General features: G+C 38.7%; 1 protein-coding gene across 6 annotated transcripts; it reads left to right on the top strand.

Annotated features, from left to right (window-relative positions):
* Window positions 1-799: 799 nt before the first annotated feature.
* LOC107313950 (ADP-ribosyl cyclase/cyclic ADP-ribose hydrolase 2) lies at window positions 800-23,319 on the top strand. Of its 6 annotated transcripts, none has more exons than XM_085545719.1 (10): window positions 800-903; window positions 1,091-1,226; window positions 4,817-4,946; window positions 6,152-6,287; window positions 6,694-6,776; window positions 7,345-7,421; window positions 8,887-8,979; window positions 10,773-10,859; window positions 11,368-11,427; window positions 23,129-23,317. In XM_085545719.1, the coding sequence occupies exons 2-10, from the start codon at window positions 1,105-1,107 to the stop codon at window positions 23,289-23,291; spliced, it is 951 nt and encodes a 316-aa protein (XP_085401845.1). In that variant the 5' UTR covers window positions 800-903; window positions 1,091-1,104; the 3' UTR covers window positions 23,292-23,317. The 6 variants fall into 6 exon arrangements, with proteins under 6 accessions (XP_085401845.1, XP_085401844.1, XP_015718167.2 ...); XM_085545718.1 differs by having other exon boundaries at window positions 810-874; window positions 23,129-23,319; XM_015862681.3 differs by lacking the exon at window positions 23,129-23,317 and adding an exon at window positions 14,969-15,108 and having other exon boundaries at window positions 810-874.
* Window positions 23,320-23,652: the final 333 nt, after the last annotated feature.

The following is a 23,652-nucleotide window of genomic DNA, read 5'->3' as shown; positions in this document are numbered from 1 at the left end:
AGGGGGGTTGGAACTACATGATCCTTGAGGTCCCTTCCAACCCGGGTCATTCTGTGATTCTGTGATTCTGTGATTCATTGAGCTATGGAAACTGTTAAACAGAAAGAAAGGCCATGTTTCTCAGAAATGTGGATACATACAAAAATTTCTCTGAAGCTGAAAAAAATGTATGAATTATTTTAAGGAGGGAAAAAAAAATCTTTACACTGAGTGCATTAATTTGTACCATTTGACATTTGTCTAACAGAGTTCTTGAGGATAAAAGAATTTGGAGGCAAAATAAAAGCAAACAGAAGTTGAAGATATTTCTTCCATGCACAGAAGTGTCTTAAGCCTTTCTGGCTGTCATAATCCTGCCTGGTTTTGTTCACAGAGACGACTTCAAATCACACATCATCACATCAGCATTTTACTGTCAGTACCCAGTGGAGGGGTGGAAAAGGAACTGACTAATGATATCCATATGTGTGACACATGATCACACAAGAATTTGGATTATTATGAGATCAGCACCTATGTTTTTCTATTTGTTCTTGTCATGTATTTCAGCATTTATTTTTACCTAATCTGTTTACAAATTGTAACCCCTTCTTAAAACTAAATGAGACTGCTCTAAAATGTGCTGCTTGCGAACACTTGTGGTGTTCTGGGAATCTGTAGTATGGCAATTAAGCAAACCTAAGGCATTGTAAATACATTGTAAATACATTGTAAATGCTGAACAGTAGGTACGTTTAATACTAAACTATATTGTAGTTCTTCCCAGTTATCACCAGGTGGCAACATCAGAACCATAAAAGTCTCATTTTCCTGAAGTAGAGGACTTTCGGATAGAAGGAAGTGATGTGTCCCTTTACAGTCATTTCAGGAAACAGTAAGATTACATTGTCCGGCAAGGTTCAGGTTTCTGTCCAACTTAGTCATTTGTGTACAGAGCTACAACTACTATTGAAGATATTATTTGTTAAGCTTTCTGGTTTCCCTTTAACTTGTATCATTTAATCTGGTTGCTTTTTTTTTTTTTTTCTTTTTGAGAACTTGGGTTGTAGAGAATTCATGATGAAGAGCCTTTTTTTGTCTTTCTTACTAGGCTCTATTCTGTTTATGAACAACTTTTCAGAAGTGCAAGGAAGAAAATGGAAAGGTGAAGGTACAACACAAAACCTGGAAAGCATAACCATTGGAAGGTGTTATGACTATATTAGAGTTGTGAATCCTTCTGTTGGGTAAGTTATTGTGTGTTTCTGGAGTGGTGTTTATCTTCTGTACAAATTGGTCATTAATCAAAAGTCTGTTGTTTCACTCTTAGCCACAAATATAGCCCTACTGAAACCAATTGTGTAGCTTTCTGGAAACAGAAATTGAACTTTGATGGATGTTGCAATAATATTAGTAGTGTAAATAAGGCAGTATTTTTAATGCTTCAACTTTTTTCCCATAGTGAGGGTGTTCTATAAAGAGAACACTGCACTGAACTTGTGGGGATGTTATTTCTAAAGCACCAAGTCTGTCGGAGCTCCTGGAAAGACCAGCATTGCTCTGTGTGTATTGTAGGTCATGTTGAGTAAGAGGGTGAAGACCACGCTTCACAGATATCCTGTGCTACTGAAATAAACTGCTTCGCTCATCCAGGTGAAAAATCAAGTAGTAATCAACTGAGTGTAGGATTATTACCTGTGTGTTTTCATTGTCTGTCAATTACACAGAGTTGGAGGAAACACCCTTGCCTCAAATGACCATGTTTCCTTTCTTCTTTATGTTGTTTCGGCTTTAGTGAAAAGGAAAAAGCTCTGAAGGACAGTCACTTTAAATTCAGTCCAAAATTGCTCCTGGTAGTTTGAAGGTATTTGCAGAAGGAAGCTGTCTGGATTTCTGCAATATCAAGTCGTGGTCTTGTGTAGAATTCAATATGTTGCGTAATAGTAGAAAACACCACCACCTTACCCCAACTTCACTTTTTCAGTTCCTGCTGCAAAACAGGAAGATTCAGGACTTGTCTTGAAATTGGATTTATGATATTTAACAAAGACAAAACAACATGTTTCTTCTTAACAACTTTCTTAAGATATCAGAATCATTTGTTGTTGTTGTTGTTGTTGTTTTTAAGTTCCATAGGAAATAATACCTCAACCTAATGCAGGTAATATGGTACTAAATTCTGTTAAAACAGCTCCAGCTTGGCAAATGTATAAACGCATCACAGTGGATAGCATCAGTAAGCTTTAACAATATGTTCCTACGTACCTACAACATAAGATAAGCTCCAAAATCATATGTCAACTGACATATCTGAAGTCTTACCTTGCAGCTATAGAGTCATTTCATTTCTTGCAAGAATACTTATATATCAGAATACTCTAAAATGAACAGCATAAAGGATAGTTACTGTGGAAATGTTTGCTTTATCATGTAACTACAGCAGTATAGAAAGTAAAGTATTTATATATTACAGCTTTGTGACAGTTTTGCAGTATAATTATAAAGTTGAGGAATCTGAACACATCAAATTATTCTCAATCTGAAGAGCATGAAGCAAGGTTGGATGTCAGCATTGCTTTCCTGAATTAAGGACCAAACTGGCAGTATAAAAAGAACAGCTGCACAATTAATTTCATATAATTTCATGATATATTTTTATTCTCTTTCCCTTAGGTCTGTAGGAAAATACTATAACATAGTCGAAATTGAAATTTCACACTGCACAGCTGCAAGACAGATATTCTAATTATTTATAATCTTTTCTGTTCATTGTCTACTTCTTAATTGCCCCCGGGCTGGCTTTTACAGAGGCATGGCCACCTGGATAGGTTTTGTTTCAGAATAATTTTCAAGAATACTTCACTAACTGCCAAAACACATCTTTACGCTGCAGGACAATTAAAACATAAAAATGTTAATAGAAACACAAGAACAACTTTACATTAAGAGAGAACATACAAGACTGCAAAAGAGGTATTTTACAAAATGCATAATTGAGAAATTTGAATGAAAATCGTATTGGAAGTTTTTTAATGGGAGTATGCTGTATTACACAAACACAACTGTTATATTAACTGCCATATTTTTATAGAGATAGCATATAATGAAAGCTTTTGGGAAAAAATATTATGAATTAAATGTAATACAGCTTATTTTTGTCTATTAAGATTGAGAAGAACAGTCCTGAAGTACGGTCCTTCCCCACTCTGTAGTTTATGAAGTATTTTTGCCAACTAAGAGATTTTGAGTTAACAGAGAAGAATAATCCTTTTGATTTACAAGCTGTTCAAACCTGAGATGTGAAGACATGAAGCGAAAAATGCAAGTGAATTAACCAGAAAATTACTGCTAGTTTCAACTGTCAAGAAAGATGTTAAGAGTTCAGCTGCTGATAATTTACAAGCACTAACATGAAGACATGAGGGCTGACAGCACACAGCTCTTCTGCAGAACACGACATAAATATATACAGTTGTCAGGAGCTGCAGTTTAACAGCTTGAAGTTAGAAATAGGGTGCAAATCCTTTTATCAAATAAGCTGTTTATTCATTGGAACCACTGACCAAGGGTCAAATTGCATCACCAAAGATTTTCAGGTCAAGGTCCCGTATTTGATTAAGGTATGTTAGTTTTTAAAGAAAATTTGCATGGGATCAAAGTTCTTTTTCCTGCACGGAAGCTGTTCAGCTCATCACTGAAGGTCCTCTAACTTTAAATAATCTGGGATCTCTGCGTCTCAAAGCAGCTGCTTAAAGAATCTCATGAGGAGAAGCACCAGCAGAAACCCCACTGTATATGGATGACATTAAATGATCTAAGCACTCTAATGGCTAGGTTTAGTTTGCTCTTAGAGACTACTGTTGTTCAAGCTTTGTAATTACAGCCACTCACATTAGGAATGCTCGATGCATGTAAAATAGATTATTCTGTTGAGCAGAGTGTTCCCAGCATAGACATTGTCACAGTGTAAGTAGGGAAGGTACCACAGGAAAGTGATGAAGGCAACAATTCACTTTTTAATTACTTCAGGCAGGTTCAGAGCTTTCACAGATGAGCTCGTTCAAATCCAGAGATTTAGGATGCTCCCATCCCTGAATGTCTGGCCCTGTCCTTCTGCAAGAGCTTATTGTCCACAGAGCAGAACAGGCAGAAGGGAACTAAGTGCACTGCCTCGCGTCTTTTTTCAGACCACCTCTTCATGTGCATTTTAAATGCTGAATCCTGACAGTATTCTTGCAGCTGCTGCACAGTGACAGCACATGCCCCACACAGTCACTGTGCTCATTCCAGAAGTTCAAGCTGCATCACTCTTGAGTCTGCTCACACTGAAGGCGTTCTTAGTTGAAACTACTTTTCTGTCGTCAAAACTGTTAGTAATTCCTCCTGCTGAATCTGACATTGTAAGAGTAATTTTTACATTCAGTAGCTTTGCATATTTAGCTGTGCTTTAAGAGAAATGGCTTTTTGAATCCCTAAGATTTCAAAGCAAGATGTTTGTTTCTTTTAGCATTTCTACCAAGCTGGATAGCAGAGTTTATTATGAATACTTTATAAGATTTTTTATGAAATGCGTGTATGTCTAATTCCACACTGTAAATCCAACTATTTATATTGCATTTCACTTCTTCCTAATTTCTTTAAAGAGGTGCTGCTGTAAGGAGGAGGAAGATGAATTACGTGCTCTTCCTTGGTTGCAAATTTTCTGTATTAATCTTGTGAGGAATTTACTTTGTGGATTGAAAGAGATGGGGGACAAATCACTTTCTTGTTCTGCTTTGAAAAAAAAGCAAAAAAAAAAACAACCAACCAGTTCTGCTGTTTGTTTTGACAATTGCAGTGAGAAGAACTGTTCGGAGTTATGGGAAGCCTTTAGAAATGCTTTTATTAACAAGGATCCTTGCAACATTCTGCCTCAAGACTTTGAATTATTTTTCAAACTGTCATTGCACGCAATTCCTGCTGGCAAGGTAATGATTATTAATGTTATGGTAAACGTCCAGTGACATCTAGCAGATTTCCCATCACAGTCATTCAAAACAGACTAGAAGTCGTTCTGTGGCTGATGATTCATTATTTTGGCCCATCTGCAGTTTATAAACTAAAGCTGAAGCTGGGTAGCATTTTGCAGTGTATTTATCTGCATTTCTTTTAAGCAGTAACTTAAGCAGTAATTTTTGTAATCCTCTGTACTATCTTATGACTCCCTTCTCCTGTGCAGGAGACCTTGGTCCACCTATCAGTCCTGACCCCAGGGGTTCTGGGTGTCCTTTGTCTCTTCCTTCTCCTGTAGCAGCCTCTCCCTGTGTCCACAGTGGTTGATTGTGTTAACGTTTCCTCTTCCTCACTTTCTGCAGTGAAAGCCTGGGATTTGCATGTCTTCCTTATCTGTGTTACTCCCTTTCCATACTACAAAGGTCTCCTGTTTTTCCTGCTGTGCCAGTAGTTCTGTTTCAGTCTCTGACCTTGCACAGCTACTTTTCCTCAGGCTAAGTGCTCTGCCTGCAATGGCTGTCTCTGCTCCTTCTCCTTACACACCAAATCCCAGGGCACCAAATGTTCAACTCCAACATGCTAAAAATGTTAAACTCACATAAACAGAAATGAGTATCCCATCAAAATGTGTGCTTTAGCCTTTTCTAACAGGCTGTAGTACAAAGCAGTTTTTCTGCTGACATAATTATTCCTTATCTCTAGGTGATACAAGCTAAACCTACAAATGCTACTGACTATGTAGATTCATTAATGAGAGCATTTTGCAAACATGAGAGTAACACTGTAACACACAATTTTTTTTTCGCGCTATAGGCCAGTATAGTAAAACAAGAGAATTCTCCACGATATATCTGGATTATGAATGCCTCCTTTTTTTCTTTCTTTCCCTAAACATCTGATGAAGAAAGCAAAGCTAGGCCTCATTATATTTAATATAGATGTGTTTCCAGTCTCAGCATGATAGAAACACCCCATAAGCCTCTAGTGATCAAAATTAAAACCACTCTAAGAATTAAGTCTGTTCCTATAAATAGGTAGCTAACATTTCTGATTCTTAGCTTGATTTTGAGACAAATACCAAAATATATTTTAAAATGTTTTCAGCACCACATAAACTCATGGTGTCTGCACCCAATTGATGCTTCATTTCTTCTGTATTTTGTTTTCCTTTTTAATTTAGTCTCTCTTCTGGGAAAATAACCAGCTGCTAGTCAACAGCTTTTCTAGCAGAGCTCGTCGCTACATGACTCTTGGTGATACTCTGTTTGGCTTCTTTGGAGATTTTCTAAACTGGTGTGGGCAGGAGAACAGCACTGGTAAGACAATGAGTGCTATAGTGTATGCTTGCCTCTAAAACTATAATGGAGATAGACTGCTGTGTTTTGGAGGATTTAATTTTGCTCTTACCTCATAAAAAGTTGGGTAGCTGCACTGTCTTCTCTCCTGTTTTGTGTGAATACTTTTGGGAAGCACACAGTGAAACAATGCTGCATGGGAGATAACCCCGTGGAATGTAGAGCTGTCTGCAGCCAAATTATCACGTCCACAGCACATCACTGATAACGTTAACTGCAGAGAATGGAAATTGCTAAGAAATAAATAAAAACAGATAACAGTTTCCTGTGTTAATGTCAGACTATCCTATATGTAATTGCTTTCTGAGGTCACTTTTTGTAGTCATGATCATCTCTTTGACAGTACGTATCACATGCTTCCCAACAGGACTGGACTATGAATCCTGCCCTACTGCAGCAGAATGTGAAAACAATGCAGTGGATGCTTTCTGGAGGATGGCTTCGATGACTGTAAATAATGCATTAACACTCACTTTGCACATTTGTGAACGTGTCCCTGGTGGTTTGGGAAAGCATTGCTGGGTCAAAGCAGATCTAAGGCTGGTACTGTGCTAAATTAATTCCTCAGGTACAAATAGGCTTTTCTAGGCTGGGAATGGTGTTTAGCAGGGGGAGCCTGACTTTCATCCCATCTAGTTAACATGGTCATGTTCTGTGTTAGCTCTTTTAATACATATTAAGCAGATAATAAGCACAACAAGAACACTAGGGACCTTAGGACCAGCATAGATGAAGCCCAAGGAGTGCCAAAATGCTTTTTTCCTGACCTGAAGAAGTTGTTAGTAGGTTTGAGAAAATAATTTGAGAAGGTAGATTAAATTCATGCATTGGCTGTATAATTCTTGTCCTCTTTACTGGAATGAGCAGACTGGGGTGCTAGTTTGACATTATTTTCACGATTCTGATACTGCTCTTGTAAAACTGTCTCCTTAGTCGTCATTGCCTGCAAGACAATACCAAGTCATATAACAAATCTCTAGGATGAATTCTGAAAAAGAATTTATGTTATGTATTGCAGTATGCACAACACAGTTCTGGGGTGATACAAGTCTTGTTGAATGGCTCTGCAGAAGGAGGAGCTTATCCAGTCAAAGGGTAAGAAAACAGTGTGTGAACACAAAATAATGTATTGAAGGTCTGATGTCTGCAAAGAAAAAGGTCAACCAGTAGTTCGGGTCTTCTGCATGGTTAAATAACTGGTTTACTGAAGTCTGTTGTACATTGTTCTTCCTGGGCTTCTGGCTTCTCTAGTTACAGATCTCATTATGTTTTGGAGGAGTATGCATTTTTACTGGCGAGCATATATGCATGAGCAAGCAAAAGAGTTAAAAAATAACCAGAATCTTATTTTTTGGTTATACTTTTACTATTTTAGACGTGCTTGAACACCTTGGACAAGCAAATCTACTGTTGCCAGTACAGATCATAGAATCATAGAATTACCCAGGTTGGAAAAGAACTTGAAGGTCATCAAGTCCAACCACAGCCTAACCATAGTACCCTCTCTGGTTATTTGCAGCCATATCATACTTGACTAAAGATGGTAACTGTAAGTAATAGCCTTCCACTTCTCCAGAAGTATAAATCAACATATAATGGATGGGTCTCAGCTGGGTACCAGCACATGCCAATAACATTCCCAAGCCTTGTGATTCCTTTCCAATGCAGCATATGCTTGTTCAGATGCAGAAATTTAGAAGACTCATGATAGGCAAATGAGTTCACACCCTTACATAGGCTGGGGCTTGGATCAGCCAAGACACAGCCCTTACAACCTTTGTGACAGGGGGTGGGAGGGAGACGTGCAAAGATAAGGTCCGAAAACATCACATCTTTGCTGGAGTGTTAGAAATCTGTGGCTTTCAAATACCTACACACACACATACACAAATAAAATAAAAAAGTTTCTTACATTAAAACAGTCTGTTGGACTTGGCATTTTCTATTTGATGTCAGAGGTTTTAGTCTCCATATTATTATCCTGTTTTAACTGATACTTAATTACCTCACAAAGTAAAATTACACAAGGCAATAAAGTAGAAAATTCATTCTGGGCCAGGGATAAACACCGCTAGAAGTTTTTCCTTTATGGTCTTATGTATTCTGAGGCCAAATCTTTCATCGCTATTGCTATGATTTCATATCTAAAAATATACATGTCTTGTGGCTGTTGTTAAATTTTGATTAAAACAAAATTGTATTCAGTCTGGAAGTGGTAACTACAAGAACAATCCTTTTTTGGCTGACTAACAAACGCTCTTTGTTTTGTGCTTGCATTTTAAAGTTTATTTCACTCAAATTCACCTCTAAGTCATAATTTTCTTTAGCTGAGCCCTTCAAAGATGAAGAATATAAAAACAAAACGTCAGATTAAATGTGCTTCACTTTGTGTACATTTAGAATGTGAATCAGATTCTTTCAACTCTGTGTTGAGTCTGATTGTAATCACAACATACAAACCTAAAATCAAGCAAACCCATATCCCACAGCAGGATCAGAGGTTTGGTTACTGCAGAGGGGTTTTTTTTCCAGAGTCCTAAAAAAGTGTTTCTTGAATCAGTTTTTTTGCAGATTATGAAATCCCTTATCTCCAGAAAGACAAGATCTCACAAATAGTCATCTGGGTTGTGGATGATATTGAAGGACCAAATACGTAAGTTGTATCTTCCTGCAAAAATCATTCTTTCTTTTTATGCCTGTCTTTAAAATTTAACCTTAGTCTTCACTTTTACTACAGTTGCTCAGCAATTAAACTAAAACTATTTTAGATGCTTTTGCTGTGACAGGAGGCACAAGCTGGCATTCCCAAAGAGTATATAAACACCAGAAGTAGACAAAGTAATAATAAATTCTAATGTTAGTTCTGATGTCCACTTAGTTTGAGATGTGTTTATGTGTATCTCAGACCTTAAGTGATGATTTAGCATGTGTTGTTTTACTAGGAAAAGGGTCAAACTGAATTTCAGATTAAATGCTGATGTGAAGTATTTCTTTTGCCTTTCCAAATACATTATTTTCATTTTCACTGATCTTAACTGTTCTGGAAACTAGCAGAAGCAGAAGTTGTCTCTCCATGAGGGAGAGAAGAGGTTATCATGCATAGATGAATCAAAGGTAGAGGAGTAGAGGAAGTAAGCTTTACTACAACCACTTCCACAGTCCCTGCAATTTACTATATCATATCTCCTATGGAGGTGTTAAAGACCCGTCTGGATACCTACCTGTGCAACCTATTGTAGGCTGCCTGCTTTAGTAGGGAGGTTAGATTCAATGATCTCTTGAGGTCCCTTCCAACCCTCGTGATTCTGTGAGAGCTCTCAATTGGTCTTAAAAGTGCCCTGGTTGAAAGGGGCAAGGAAAACAGCTACAGATTTCACCATATCGACCATGAGCAGCTAAATGTCACATGGATACGTTGGAGTGTGAGGATGCTCTTCGTGAAACCATTCATTTTTTATCATTCTCTTTCACATCTCATCTCTTTTCTTTTGCTTCTCTTTCATTATGTTTTGCTGTTGCCAATCTGGAGCACATATTTTACTGAAGTTCTAATCGAATCTATCGCAAGAGAAGCAAGTATAAGCATGTTTTAGGTTAGCATTTCTGAGCCTTTCTTTTAAAACAAAAGAATCATATCTGGAAAAAAGTATAGTTCATCTTTGCAGAAGTAGCCCTTATCACAAAGAATTAGAACAAGCACTGAATTTATACTGAGTTTACATTTCAGTTTGTGTTCGGCTGGAAGCACAGGAATACTTGCATATTTTACTAAGAATGATTTCTTTAGAGTCATGAGTACTGACTAATGGGCAAGTAGCAGTGGTCTTACTACTTGACATTGGTGCAAGTAGGTTCATTGCTATGCCAAGCCTTCTTTGTTGATTGGTCCAAATTAAAAATATCAGTGCTAGGCACAAAAACTGTGGTTAGGATTGTTCCTGAATTTTCCTGTGTTCTTGTGTTTTAGCATTGTTCTGTATGCAAGAAGTGAGGCAAACTTTTAACTACAAGAATAATTTGAATTTATTGTATCCAGCTTATTCTGTAAAGGCACCATCAACTTTATCACCGACTAAATACCTGCCAAAGAATATTAAAAATGAGAGCCTTACTTAGTATTTTACATAATTGTCCATCTCTTTTCCTTTTTCTATAGTGAAACCTGAAAGATTTCTGGTTAATAGAATCTGCAAATGCTACACGAGCTGAAACCAATCTTCAGTCTCTGCAGACTGAGTGTGTGAAATGCTAAACAGCTATAAGCAAATGAAGGATTATAGATAGCAACATACATCTGTTTTCTATGTGTTTTCAGGAATATAGAAGAGACAAAGTAATGGAGATTTATTTTACTAATTCCATCAGATTCAATGGGAACTAGGTTATATTTCAAAGGGAAAACAGATAATAAAATAATTGCAATAATATACAAATCTTTTCTCACAGAGATTCCTGTGGATACAATACTGTACGGATATTAGAAGACAGGCTGAAATACCTTGGTTACAATGTCACCTGCACTGACAATTACAAGTAAGTGAAAATCCTTTATAAATGCAGTGCATTTGCAGAAGCAACTGATCTAACTGATCTACTTTAAATTATTGCTTAGCTTCAAATATCTAAGTGACTGTAATGTTGTGTCTTCATTAAGAAACTTGAAGCTTAGACAGCTTATACCACATTTTTTTAGACTTGGTATTTTTGAGCAATGAATTAAGCAAAGGGCTACATCTTGTAGATGTGGATTGTGCAATTAAGTGGAACACTGTACTTACCCAGATTTAGACACAGAAGATGACCAAATGTATTCCAGATTGCTGTAAAATGTTGATTTGGACTGAAAATCTAAGCAGTAGTTTAAAACTGTTGAATATCTGCAGAATTACTATTTATTAACAGTAATATTTACAGCTCCAGTTCAGAGTATCACTGTAGGGAGTCATCAGACATGGTAGTGCTGTTGAGTTTGTTTTGTTTCTTTGTTAGTTTTCCTTAGTTTTCAGTCTCAAAGATACAAAATAAAACCATCTCTTCGCAGGCCTGTAATGTTCTTACTCTGCTTGGATAATCCTGATCATTCCAAGTGTACCCTTTCATCGTAAGTAAAAGAAGTTCAGTCCATCCTCAGTGTCATTATAACCACGTGAAAAACGCAGAAGCCAACAATTAACATTCCATCTCAATCGTACATATGTAATCCATAAGCAATGTGCATTAATCCTAAGTTTATTACTTACTGTATATTGAGTAAATGATTTGTGTCTACAAATTGTACACAATTGTCAGTGAATCCCTGCTATGGCAAATTAGGTGTAAATTAGTTCTCTTTAATCACACAATCATTGTCTGACGCTATGAATGAGGTTTGTAAACATGAGCATTCTAATGCAAAATCTATTCCAAATCTTGAATTATTTTTATTAATATCCATAAAGAATGAAATAATGGCGATAGAACTAGAGAACATTTCTCCAACTACTGGAACTTCCAGTTCCAAATTTTGAGGAAGATTTTCGATCCTCCATTTTACAAGCAAACTCAGTTTGTACATTTTAATGTATTTACTTTTGTCTAGTAGGTTATTAGCAAGGAATGCACATTACATCCAAAATATGCATTTTACTGAGCGAGCATCACTCCCATAACGTGTTTTAATTATTTTCCTTCCTATCAACATCTTTCTTTACTGCATAAAGAGGATTAAATTAATTTATATTATATTTTGGTTAATTTTACTTGAAAGATGGCTGTTATCAATTGTCTTTTAAGCTATATGTGGTTGCATGTATAAAATATTTGAACATCTGAATATGAAAGCTACCTCACACTTTGGAAAGTTGCAGGCTACACAGATATGAAGTTGTTCTCTAGTTTTATTATTTTCATTCACAATCCATGTGTTTGTCCACATTCTATCTTCCACTGCCCTTCCTGCCCTAATTCAGACACCTGCAAACATTTTGTGTGTTAAAACCCATGTAATGCCGCAATAACTTCTGCTACCAACAGCCCAATTTGCTCCCCCTGGATATGGCAGCACACAAGTCCTGCATGCAGTTTTGGATGCATTCTGCCTGCCTCTGAACTGAGACTGTATGGCAGTAATACCTCACCTAGTATAACAAAGGAGGTGTATGTTGCTACCCATAGCATATGCTCAATTTTTAATACGCCTTTACAGAAAAAACACATACTCTGTTTGTTCAGGTCACTCATCACATGGCAACATTTATTCTAACATCAAAATTATGCCCCAGCACGCACCTATAAATCTGCAATAAAAAGAATGGCATTTTAGAAATGACTGATAGCTCTACAATCCTTTCAGCTAGTAGATATTAGAAACAAAGTGTTTCTGACTTCTTGAGGCATTTATTTATTGTCAGATACCACTTGAAAAGTGCATTAAAATATGGTTTCCTTGTTCTGCCAGTGAACTATGAGGCTTAGCTCATATATGTCAAAAGAAAATCCAGTTGTTCCATGCAAAATCACAGCTGTGAACACAGTGATGATATTTGCAAACTGGAGGAAAGTGCTTTACAGGACTTTATAAAATACAATATTGTAAACTCTTTAACGAAAGACTATTCTCTCCACCTAGGTTTTAATCCATTTGTCTCAAGCTTTTGTCATTGAGTTGCATTCCTTAATTGAGAATATCTGGATGCAAAGGCTTTTGGAAACCTTTTTGTCTTCTTCTTTTCAGTTAAGGGATGAACGTACCAGTTCTGCAGTACCATACACTGTTTGCAGGGCAGCAGCCACCTCTTCCCATCCATCCTTATTGGTATTAAAATGAACGTAATCACTAGCATATCCTAAGCACCAGTCTCATACTCTCCTGGAGTAATTACTAAACAACTCAGCCATTATCATCCTCAGGAAAATTTTCCTTGCTTCTTTTCTTCATGAGCTTTCTGTTTCCTCTTATGTGCATGGCAATGCAATAGGCTTAATGCACTTCAAATCTATGCTATCCATGATCAAGACAATGCTAAATGCATGCTGAATATTATTGCCTATCCCGGAAATTTAAATAGCCAAAATACTTAACACAAACGAATACTTACACTCTTCCCAAAATAACTTCTCTGCAAAAATAACATCTCTATTAAAATTAGCCATCCTTTCAAAACGAGCCTCTAAGCAGATGTTTTATAGATTATTTAATGTTTATCTTATAGATCTGTTTTCTCTGTAGATGGATTCTTCCTCTATGATGGTCCATGAACTGGCATGGGAACAGTTTGGTTGTTAGTGGTATCACTATTAACAGCATATATCCCAGCACAGGAAGGATATGGACCTGTTAGAGCAGGTCTGGAGGAGGCCATGAAGATGGTCAGATGGCCAGAGTACCTCTCCTATGAAGAGAGGCTGAGAGAATAGAGGTTATTCAGCCTGCAGAGGAGAAGGCTCCAGGAAGACCTTGCGGCCTTCCAGTATTTAAGGGGGCTTACAAGAAAGATGGAGAGAGACTTTTTTTCAAGGACATGTAGTGATAGGACAAAACGCAGCAGTTTTAAACTAAAGGAGGAGAGATTTAGGTTAGATGTTAGAAAGGAATTCTTCACCATGAGTGGGGCTGAGGCACTGGAACAGAACCAGGAGAAGCTGTGAGTGCCCTATCCTTCAAGATGTTCAGGGCCAGGCTGGATGGGGCTCTGGCCTGTCTGATACAGTGAAATGCCCCTGACAGAGGAGTTAGAACTGAATGATCTTTAAGGTCCTTTTCAACCCAAGCCATTCTATGATAGCCATTAAGAAGAGGCTTCATTTGCATTTTGTGTGCTTGGTGTACACACATGGCAATTTAATACTTCAGTAATAAATACTGAGAGTAGGCATACAGGCTCTTCTGCATCCCCTGTCAGTATGGCTGTTTGCTTTTACAATACTCATAGCTTGTTTTCATCCTCTGGAGATTAATATCTCCATCCCAAAGCCATCAGTTATGCAAGTGACTTTTTCGTGACCATAGTTCCTGTTACATCAGCATTCCAAAGGAGATAAGTGGGTCAGGATAGCAAAGGAATGACTTAGAAAATGCTGTTATCCACTTAGGGCTTCTTAAGTGTGAACTTAACACCTGTCTGAATTTGAACTATGTTTCTCCTGAGCCAAAATTCTGATTTTAAAGAAAAGATGTAATTTAAAAATTATCCACAAGGTGGCAGAGATGTATTACAAACATAAACAGAAAGGCAGCCCTGTGCCAGCAATTAGTGGTGATATTTATTACTTGTGTTTTTGCAATGTCAGTGAGTCTTGGAAATAGATCTGGATACTGTACGAAGACTCTAAAAATATAGACCTTCAGAACTACTGCTGTCTAGAAGAGTTCTATACTGCCTCAATTGTAAGCCAGAGGTGGTATGTGGATATGGAGATAAAAGAAGGTGTAGGTAGTATGGACAAACAAGGTAGAAGGAAGTGTTCCCAGGGCTCTGCACACAGATAAATCTGTTTATAAAATCATGACAGCTGAAGGGAACCTGGTGACAAGCACTTACAAAGAATCTTCTGGGTTAGTACTTGGACTGCAAACTTCTCCCTTGACAACAAACCTCTGGTATTTAAAAGAATCCTAGCTCAGCCTTGTGCTGTGAACATCCTGTTTGTTTTCTTTTCTTTAGATCTGCACCAGCAGCACAAAGAGGACCTATATCTTCAGACAGAGGAGGCAGCTGGAACAAGCTCATGTTTGTTTCTTTTGTAGGCTTTTTGTTTAGATCTGCTTTAGTGTACTAAGTGAATAGACTGAATCCAAATCCTCTCTTGACTTGGCTGGCTTTAATTAATCTCTAACCACAATTTCACCCAAGTTCTGGCAGTGGCAAACATGCATGTTAAAACTCTGCATACTTCTATCCAGATTTCAACTACTAATAGTACAAAAAAATTCTATTGCTGCTAGAAAGCCTCACCCGTCTTTTTCCTTTTCTTGTACAGAAGAACTCCCTTGCTATTTCCTGTTATCCAAAATGTCTAGAATGAAACTGAAAATAATGCTTTCTCTCTATTCATGTATTTCAGAAAAGCAAAACAATTCCCATGATACATCTCCCAAACAGCTGAAACAATCCTAGTATTTTGGCCTTGTAAACTAAGGGCTGGATGGTTGTGTTTTGAGGAGAAAAAATGGAGGCAGGAAATAGGATTTCAAATGGGAGAACTCAAGATGACTTACCTGATAGAAAACATAATAGGTGAGATAGTGGGAAAAATTAAACTCATTTTCACTAATACTATTTGAGCCAAACTTAATTGAAACTACTATATGGATGTAATAGTTACAGGACATGCAAGGCACACATTCTTACATGCAGTATTTTACTCTCAACTGCTTTGTCATTCAACAGCTGTTCCTCAGCTGGCTGTTTCATGGCCACAGCATAACCAGCAATATGGTCAGCATCACCAGGTCTAGAAGGCTCCTCAGGTCATCTGCCATGATGTGAGGGAGTAGATTGATGGCATTTCAGATTCAGACAAGGATCTACCTGCCTGTGTTCAGTGGACTCACTTAGCATGTATCAGAACATACTGAGAAGAAAGTAGCTGCCATCTTGAAGTACTCTTGAGTTGTCTCTTTGAGTTATCTAAGTATTCCAGACTGATCTTCATCTGAGCATCCAAGCCAATACAAGATGACACATAAATCTTCATGGGGAGAAATATATGTATATATATACATATATATATATTCTAGAAAATAATTCAAATTTTGTTGTACATTCTCTGTTTCTTTCTGTGTTATTTGTGTCTGTATTAGTTGATTGCCAGGAAACTGGGAAAGAACATTCCTGTTGTCTCAGTGCTTGTGATTTAGGACTTCCATGGTAGCTTGCATCCTTTCAGTCTCTAGTACAACTGTATCAGCTTGTATGTTTCAAGTCTGAAAAACATCATTGCAGCTTATTTGTCTGGTTTCCATTCCCATAATAATCTTTAAATTGATTCCACTGTGAATCCTTTTATATATAACTCCATACGGAGTTGCATTTGCCTGTGACAGGGTTGGATTAGGGCTCAGGCTCCAAGGATTTATGTGTATTTCAGATGCTTGAAAAAGCACCAACATGAGGCTATAAAGTGTGTGAGAGACCTGTGGAAACTTACTCAAGACCTCTTCTGGTCTCCTATTTTCCTAACCAGTGACACAAATACTATAGTGATTCAAAGAGTAGTTAAATACCATTAACAAGGAATATGCCTCACAGGCAACTGCCATCCACAAGCTGACCATCCCAGCTGACCAACTTTTACTCTCAGCCTTTGGAAGCCTATCAGCCTCTGGATGCTTCCTATTTAAGTACTGGAGTCAAGACTGGCAGTTATGAATGATACCAAACACACCGTAGGAAGTGATAAATAATTCTGTTTTGAAAAACCCACAAAATACGTGGCAGGATAGATATGATTCCATTAATGTGAGGTTATTTACTGCATAAATTTATGTCAAGACCAACATACTCAGAAACCTCTTGTGCTGTTTTCTCACTTTTAATATTATTGCATTCTTTCCCATTACACCAGCTCAGCAGCAAAGACAGCAGTTACTTTTTTTCCAATATCTTTTGAATGAAGTGCCTCAAACTTGCTGGAAAAGCTTGGGAATATCTGTAGAGTGAATATAGCTGGGAAAAGAAGACGAAGTTTTAGATGGGCCTCCTCAGATCTTAAACACAGCAAATTTCAAGCTGAGTAGGATCTCTTCTTCTGAGTTACATGTAATTGTTTTAATTAACGTGAAAGAACAGTGTAGCCAGCATCTCTGAAGCAGCGGGGCAGAAGTGTTAGCAAATCAAGAAACAATGAGGTCATTTGTTACTCCCCGGGGGAGGGAGAGATGTTAGCAAAAAGTTGCAGGCAGGAAAATCCCTTACCTCTCTTCTATTTCTGCAACTACACAGTAGGTGCATAGTGCTTATCTCTTGGTAAATGCTTTGACTAATAACACCTCATATAAAAGCTGTGGCACATTCTGAGAAATCATAATGTCTGAATGCCTGCAGATGTTCAACAGGGTGGTTCAAATACAGATTCAAAATATTTGGTCATCCATACTTTGTACCAGCAGTGCTGGAGATGCAGCTGTCTGAAACTGCATTTCAAGGAGGAAAATGTTTTAAGGGGTCAATATTTCATATGAAGACATCTCATCTGTTGCTTCATTTTGAATCTAGTTTGATGCCACTATTTGGAACAGATCTGTTAATACTCAACTACTCACAGCAAATGACAGTATCACATACCGTGGCATCACAGGGTGCTTTGCATTTATGCAAGACAAACCTGTGGAAGCTACTGATTCTGATTCAGTATTTCCTATCATTGCCCATTTTTTGGACCACTTGAAGACTCAACTGTGTCTCATTCTTCATTACTGTAAGGAAATAAACATCCTTTCTGTTCACCTATTTTGTTTCTGTTGCATGTCTTCCCATTGTTGTATCTGACAAAAACAGAATTGTAATTCAGAATAATTCATTTTATCGGCATGTTTATGCATGAACACAAGTACATCTGCTCATGTCTGCTCTATCTGTTCTTAAATGCAAACTGTTGAGTGCTTTGGAGTACGAATTAACACAGATAAATCAAGGACAAGTTGTTTACCTCTCTGCCCTTTTGATACTGCTGGTGTTTATTTTTGTCATATTGGCATGGTGAGATATTCAGCTGACACAGCCGTGTTTCCAATCAGCCATCTCAAATGTAGTAAAACCTCCACTTCAGTCTTAAGAAGCTGCATAACACTTAGTTGTTCAAAGGAAGCTAACTTCTATGATAGTTTTCTTTATAATTTGCTAGAAATAATTCTGCCATATTCTGCTTCAACAACAGACAGTGTAAACTGGAAGAACGGTGCTTTTAGCAGAGCCAAAAGGTTTGGCTTAAAATAGCTCCCTGTGGCGAGGCACGGCATCTTAGTTTAGACAAATGTTAGGGTGGCTCAAGCAGCTGACAAGTGTTGTTCTGATTTTCAGGTTTTTCCTAATTCCAGTTTCTGCCCAGTCTAAATTTACTTGCCATTTTACTTACAAGGTGAAGGTTATTATCTGCTGGTTCTTGCAGGTAGCCAAATTCCTGTACGTCCCCAGAAATTACAATGGCAATCTGTCTTTGGGACTCTGTCTCCCCTGCAGCAGAGCAGCTCAAGTGCAGGCTGGCAGCCAGGGGGGCCATGGAAACTAGAGCCTTGGAGCACAGCACATACCTGGCCCTCACACTGTGCCAGAGTATCCACCTCGTCTGGGCAGCCCCTCATCATCTGCCTTCTGCTATTTCCTGCCACCTGCAGTAAAAGTGAATCTGATCCTCGGTTCAGATGAGTTACTTCATACTTTTAGGAGAATATAGGTGAAAAATTACAATGTTAGAAGTTTTATAAAAGGGAAAAGAAGTGGGAAATAATATTTAATAATACACACTTCTTTAAGTAAAAGGTACAAAGGTATTTAGTCCTTTACTTGTGACCATTTGATGAGGAAAACCTCTGTTTTAATGAAAGGTGCCAGAACACACAGAGCTGATATTTCCACAAAGCTGAGTGAAGTCTCTTGGCTGTCATCTTCACTCTTGTCACCCTTTCCCAAAAGCAGGGGGTTAAATGAAATGGGAGCTGCAGGAATACTATGAAAAAGGAGAATGATTACTGGTAAATCTTATGGCACGTATCATACAAAAAGAATCTAAAGACAATAAGATAAACCTGGAAGATACAGCATCTAATCCTGGACAAATATTTAAACACATATATACAAAACCACATTTTACAGAGATGACAACTAGGAAAGATCTTGTTTTTCAGGTTTCCTGTTTTGTGTTCACATGGATCCCTTCCAAGTGGCAGATCTACCCCCTACAGTTCTTTCAGGATAAACTTTGCAATTTACACAACCTTGTGCCTGCACAGCATACCTTTATATCAACGCTGTTTCCTTGACTGCCTCAGTGGGAGGGGAACCTGCTGGGTACTTTGCTCCAAAATGTGTAAGCAGCATAATGATTAGCACTAGGCAGAAAACAAAATTAGTGCTGGACAGAAAACAAGCCCTGGAAAGCTGGTGAGATTAATGCATTTGTTTTTACTCTGCGCTAAAAGTAAACTTTGAAAGTGGTTTGCAGTAAGAAGTACAGCAACCTCATCAGACTATTAAACAACCCCAAGCTGGATGCCAGCCCATGCAACCAGAAGATCCCTAACTACTAAGTCACAGCTTTGGTATATCTGTAACTTTCTGGAAGTCTGTTCTATTACAGCTGTTCCATTCAGTATAAGTTAAATATTTATTGATAAAATAATTACTTTCTTCACAACAGAATTTATCCTGAATTCATTAAATTTGTGCCCCCCAGTCTGCAGATCAGTGCTTTAAACACTAGATTCCTGAATGTTTTTTTATTTAATCTTTGTCTAAGCCATTGCTTTCTGACATGGTTAAGTAGAAAAGTATATCATTAAAGGTGGAAGGTGATGCAGAAGAGTGAAGCAGCTTGTTTACTCATACTGTTCTGGAGCTACTTGTGTGCCCCCCTCTCCAGCTGTATGCTTGTATGCAGGGGAGCTGTTTGCACATTGCACCGCCCCCAGCTATGGCTTTGTTTTGTTACAAATGTGCTGCTTGGGCTGTGAAAGGCCAAACCATGAACTGAAAAATGCAAAAAAAGTAGCACTGGTGACAGCAGGAAGTTCTCCAGGCAGCAGAAAAGCTTAGGAAGCGCCTATAAAAGTGCCAAGCTTTCCGATTGAAGGACAAGGAGCAGACAGCCCAGCACTCAGGAGAGCTAGCAAGAAACCGGCTTGGAAACGGGAGGAAGAAAATCGGTCTCTTGCAATAAACAAAGGAAAAGGTCAGTCAGTGTGTGTTAGCACTGAACGGTAAGATTCTGCTGTCACAACTTGAGCTTCACTGCAGCAAGAAGAAACACAGCCACACAGCAGGAAAGGAACAAGGCTAGGAAGGGTTATTAAGGAACAGTGATTCCCAAGCATCCCTTTTCAGAATGTGAGCCTTAAATGCACTTCTCATCATAATGTTATTAATTTGTAAGGGAGTGAAAACTGTAGCCTGGTTTGAAACATTGAAGCTGCAGAACAGATGTTACCACTTCTGAGAAAGATCAGGGTGTATCTGCGTTCTTGCCAGTCTGTCTCACAGGATATTTGATCCCACTGAATAAATCTCGCTGTCCATAAATGATGGCCTAGAAACAAGCAGCATAAAATCTAGTAGCTCCAGCGCCGCTTCATTGGAGTACAACACTAAGGGGAAGTGCGGGCCACTAATTTAAGGATTTTAACCTCAGCGAGCCATGGAATTCGCTTTGAAACAATCACATATGGAAGATCAGAGCTTTTTTTTTTCCTAAGCAGTGTTTGGATGGAGTTTCCTTATTGAAAAGGTTTTTATTAAAAATTAACATGTTCATCCAGTAGTGGCTTTCTAAATGTCACCAAATCATTACTTAAGACTGTAGATAAACTTCACAGGAAAACAGTAATAATTAATCCATAAAGCAATAAACCTTACCTATCCGGTATTCAGAAAGGGTTGGAAAGTTAGATTTACTAGTAGGGAAAAATTAGCACTTGCTGATCATAGAATCATAGAATTACCCAGGTTGGAAAAGACCTTGAAGATCATCAAGCCCAACCACAGCCTAACCATAGTACCATAACCTGCCCTGATAAATTTCTCCTCTATGCTGGAGTAAGAGTAAAGACATTTGGAAGCACAAGATAGGATGAGACAGAGCTCATCTTCTAGGGCTCAAAGGGAGCTGAAGATTCTGCAGACATTTCTGCTTTAACAAATCCCTAATGCAATTCATTTGGGCAAAAAGAAGAAGAGAAAAGAAAGGAATTGATCCAAACACGGCTATTCTGTGTGCTGTTCATCACAGCTTCCCTTCATCTCATCCTATTTCTTCATCTAAGAGGAAAGCTTTTCTTAAAATCTTTTTGGAATGGCTGATGGGTGTGTGTCAGAAACCTTGAGCTGAACAAATGGTGGGATCAGGAGTCCCTTCTGGTACATGTTGGTGAATGATACCACGAGTTCTCAAACAATGGCAATTACTGAATATTTTCTTTCTGGAAGAGACACACTTTGTCTCCTTTATTTGTTCCACAGTGCTGATGCCTAACTGGCAAGACAGCTTTATTTTTATAACATATTTAACTGTACATGCATTTTTAGCAGTCAGTCATACTGGATGTGTTTATTTTAAAACCCGATGGCTAACATCACCTGCTCACTGGATCAGGCTTTGCTGGTGATAGCACACACATTACACAGCCACGGTCACTCCACTCACTGGCACCACATGCATACAACAGGCCCTCAAACCTGTGGGCTGAGTCCAGCTGACTCCTCCCTTGTTCTACCTTTGGTTCTTCCCCCTAAAAACTCTGAAGTAAGTCCTTGTGCAGCCACAAAATGATTCATCCCTGCATCCCCTGAGCAGCAGTGCCCACAGCTCAAGGTGATTCAGAGTGCTTCTCCTGATGGCAACCATAATGGACAGCACACTGGGACAGCCCCGGGGGGGCCCGGCAAGGTGGTTGACCCTCCAGAGCCTTTGATCTATATCCATACCTGTCTTTGTGTCCCTGTGCTCTGCTGTGCTTGTGCAGATGGGCCTCTGATGAGTTCACAGCCCCTGTGATAGGCCTGAAAGACATCGGCTGGGTTTTATTTCCACTTCCCCACCTACCATTGTCTCCCTGAGCTGGTTTGTGGGAATACAGATTAGCTTTATCACATAATCTAAAATCCTAAGACTTGCTTCTAAGTTGCTCCCAGATATCCCTCTTGCACTTTCTTCCAACATTTAAGTTAAGCTCAATCAGGGATTCCCAGTTCATCCGAGCTGGAGTCTTGCCACAGTTCAGCTTCCTGCACATCAGGACACCCTTGAGTCAAGTAGCTCTTCCGTTTATTGTTTTCTATCTTCAGTGTCCCCTGGGTACACCCTCACCATATCTTTGGATAAGCCACAGTCATTAGGCCAGAAGTGTTTCTATCAAACTAATCGGAGTGCATCTCCAGTTCTGTATCTTTTGGTGTTATTTTTCCTTCATGAGTCAGTTTTTCATTGCTTTCCTCAAAGTATTCCTTGCTGACCAACTGTCAGTTCTGATCAAAAAGCTCCTCACGCTGCTAACAGCTAGAAACTGGTCTCTGACTCAATTCATCCTTACTAAAACACAATGGAGAACCACTCCTCAGCTGCACCAGGTCACTGAACGCCAGTGCTGATGCATGGCACCAGAACATTCAACCCCGGGAGGAAGATTTGCCAGTGCCTATCTAAGTTTATTCCCAGTTGCAGATGTGACAGATGATGGACAGATGGACCAGGCTGTGCAGTCATGCAGGAATGAAATAGCTTTGTGCTGTTTGCCTTAAGACTTACTCCACCCAGCCCTTCTGTAGCGAGTATTTTTGTCTGAGAAATGAGGTGGGATGGAGAGAGAAACAGAGGGCCTGAATCTGTGTAAATACAGAAATGTTATTTTAGATGTTGCTCTGTCATGGGCTGCTGGGTTGGCTCTTTCACACTGCAGTTCAAAAACAGTGCATTCAATACAGTACAGCATTGTGCCCGTGTGCCTTCTCACATTTATTTACACTAAAAGCAGAAACCCGTGATAGATTTTGATATTATTCATTATTGATATCTTTTTTTTTCTCTTTTACTCTCTTTTTCTCTTTTTTTTAAATGTTTTGTTTTGTTTTGTTTTTTCATTTCCTTCCTTCTTCCCCTCCCTCAACTTCCTGCAGAAGTCGCAAAACGAGACGCACTACGTGCAGCCAAGAGTGCGTGTATGGTGATGGAAAGGTCACTGGCGAAATAGGACAAAGCGGTGACATTTGGTCCTCCCACAGTCACAGTGCATGGAAATGCATAGGAAAAAAAGCCAGTGCATTCTGGTCAAGAGAGTAGAGTGCTTCACAGAGGAGAGATGGGCATCGTGCATGTCAGCATGTGCTGATCCAATGTTTTCATCTCTTTTAAAGCCCTCAGCCGCATAGAAAACAAAGTGAATAAATTCCGGATGGAAAAACAGGCTGCTTAGCAGTGACGTGGATGAAAGAAACACAAAGCTCCAGCAGCTTGTAGTGGGAAAACTGCAAACAATTGCTGGATGGTGCCTTTTTACAGGGCATTTTATCACACTCCAGGTGCCGCAGCTTGAGCCTTCAGTCAGGTGGGCTTGCTTATGCTTGAAGAACCCATGGTATGTATGATCTGTGTTTATAGAAGTGGAGGTAACTTTGCAGTTTCAAACCTACATGCTGCATTA

This window comes from Coturnix japonica, chromosome 4 (assembly GCF_054131305.1).
Source record: "Coturnix japonica strain WE chromosome 4, WE-NBRP24, whole genome shotgun sequence".
Lineage (NCBI taxonomy): Eukaryota > Metazoa > Chordata > Aves > Galliformes > Phasianidae > Coturnix > Coturnix japonica.
This window is presented reverse-complemented; position numbering and strand designations above follow the sequence as displayed.

Coding starts and splice junctions, on each gene's coding strand:
- LOC107313950 (XM_085545717.1), top strand. CDS start 1,057: ATGATGAAGAGCCTTTTTTTGTCTTTCTTACTAGGCTCTATTCTGTTT. Junction 4,947..6,151: donor ACGCAATTCCTGCTGGCAAG/GTAATGATTATT, acceptor TTTTTAATTTAG/TCTCTCTTCTGGGAAAATAA. Junction 10,860..11,367: donor ACCTGCACTGACAATTACAA/GTAAGTGAAAAT, acceptor ATCTCTTCGCAG/GCCTGTAATGTTCTTACTCT.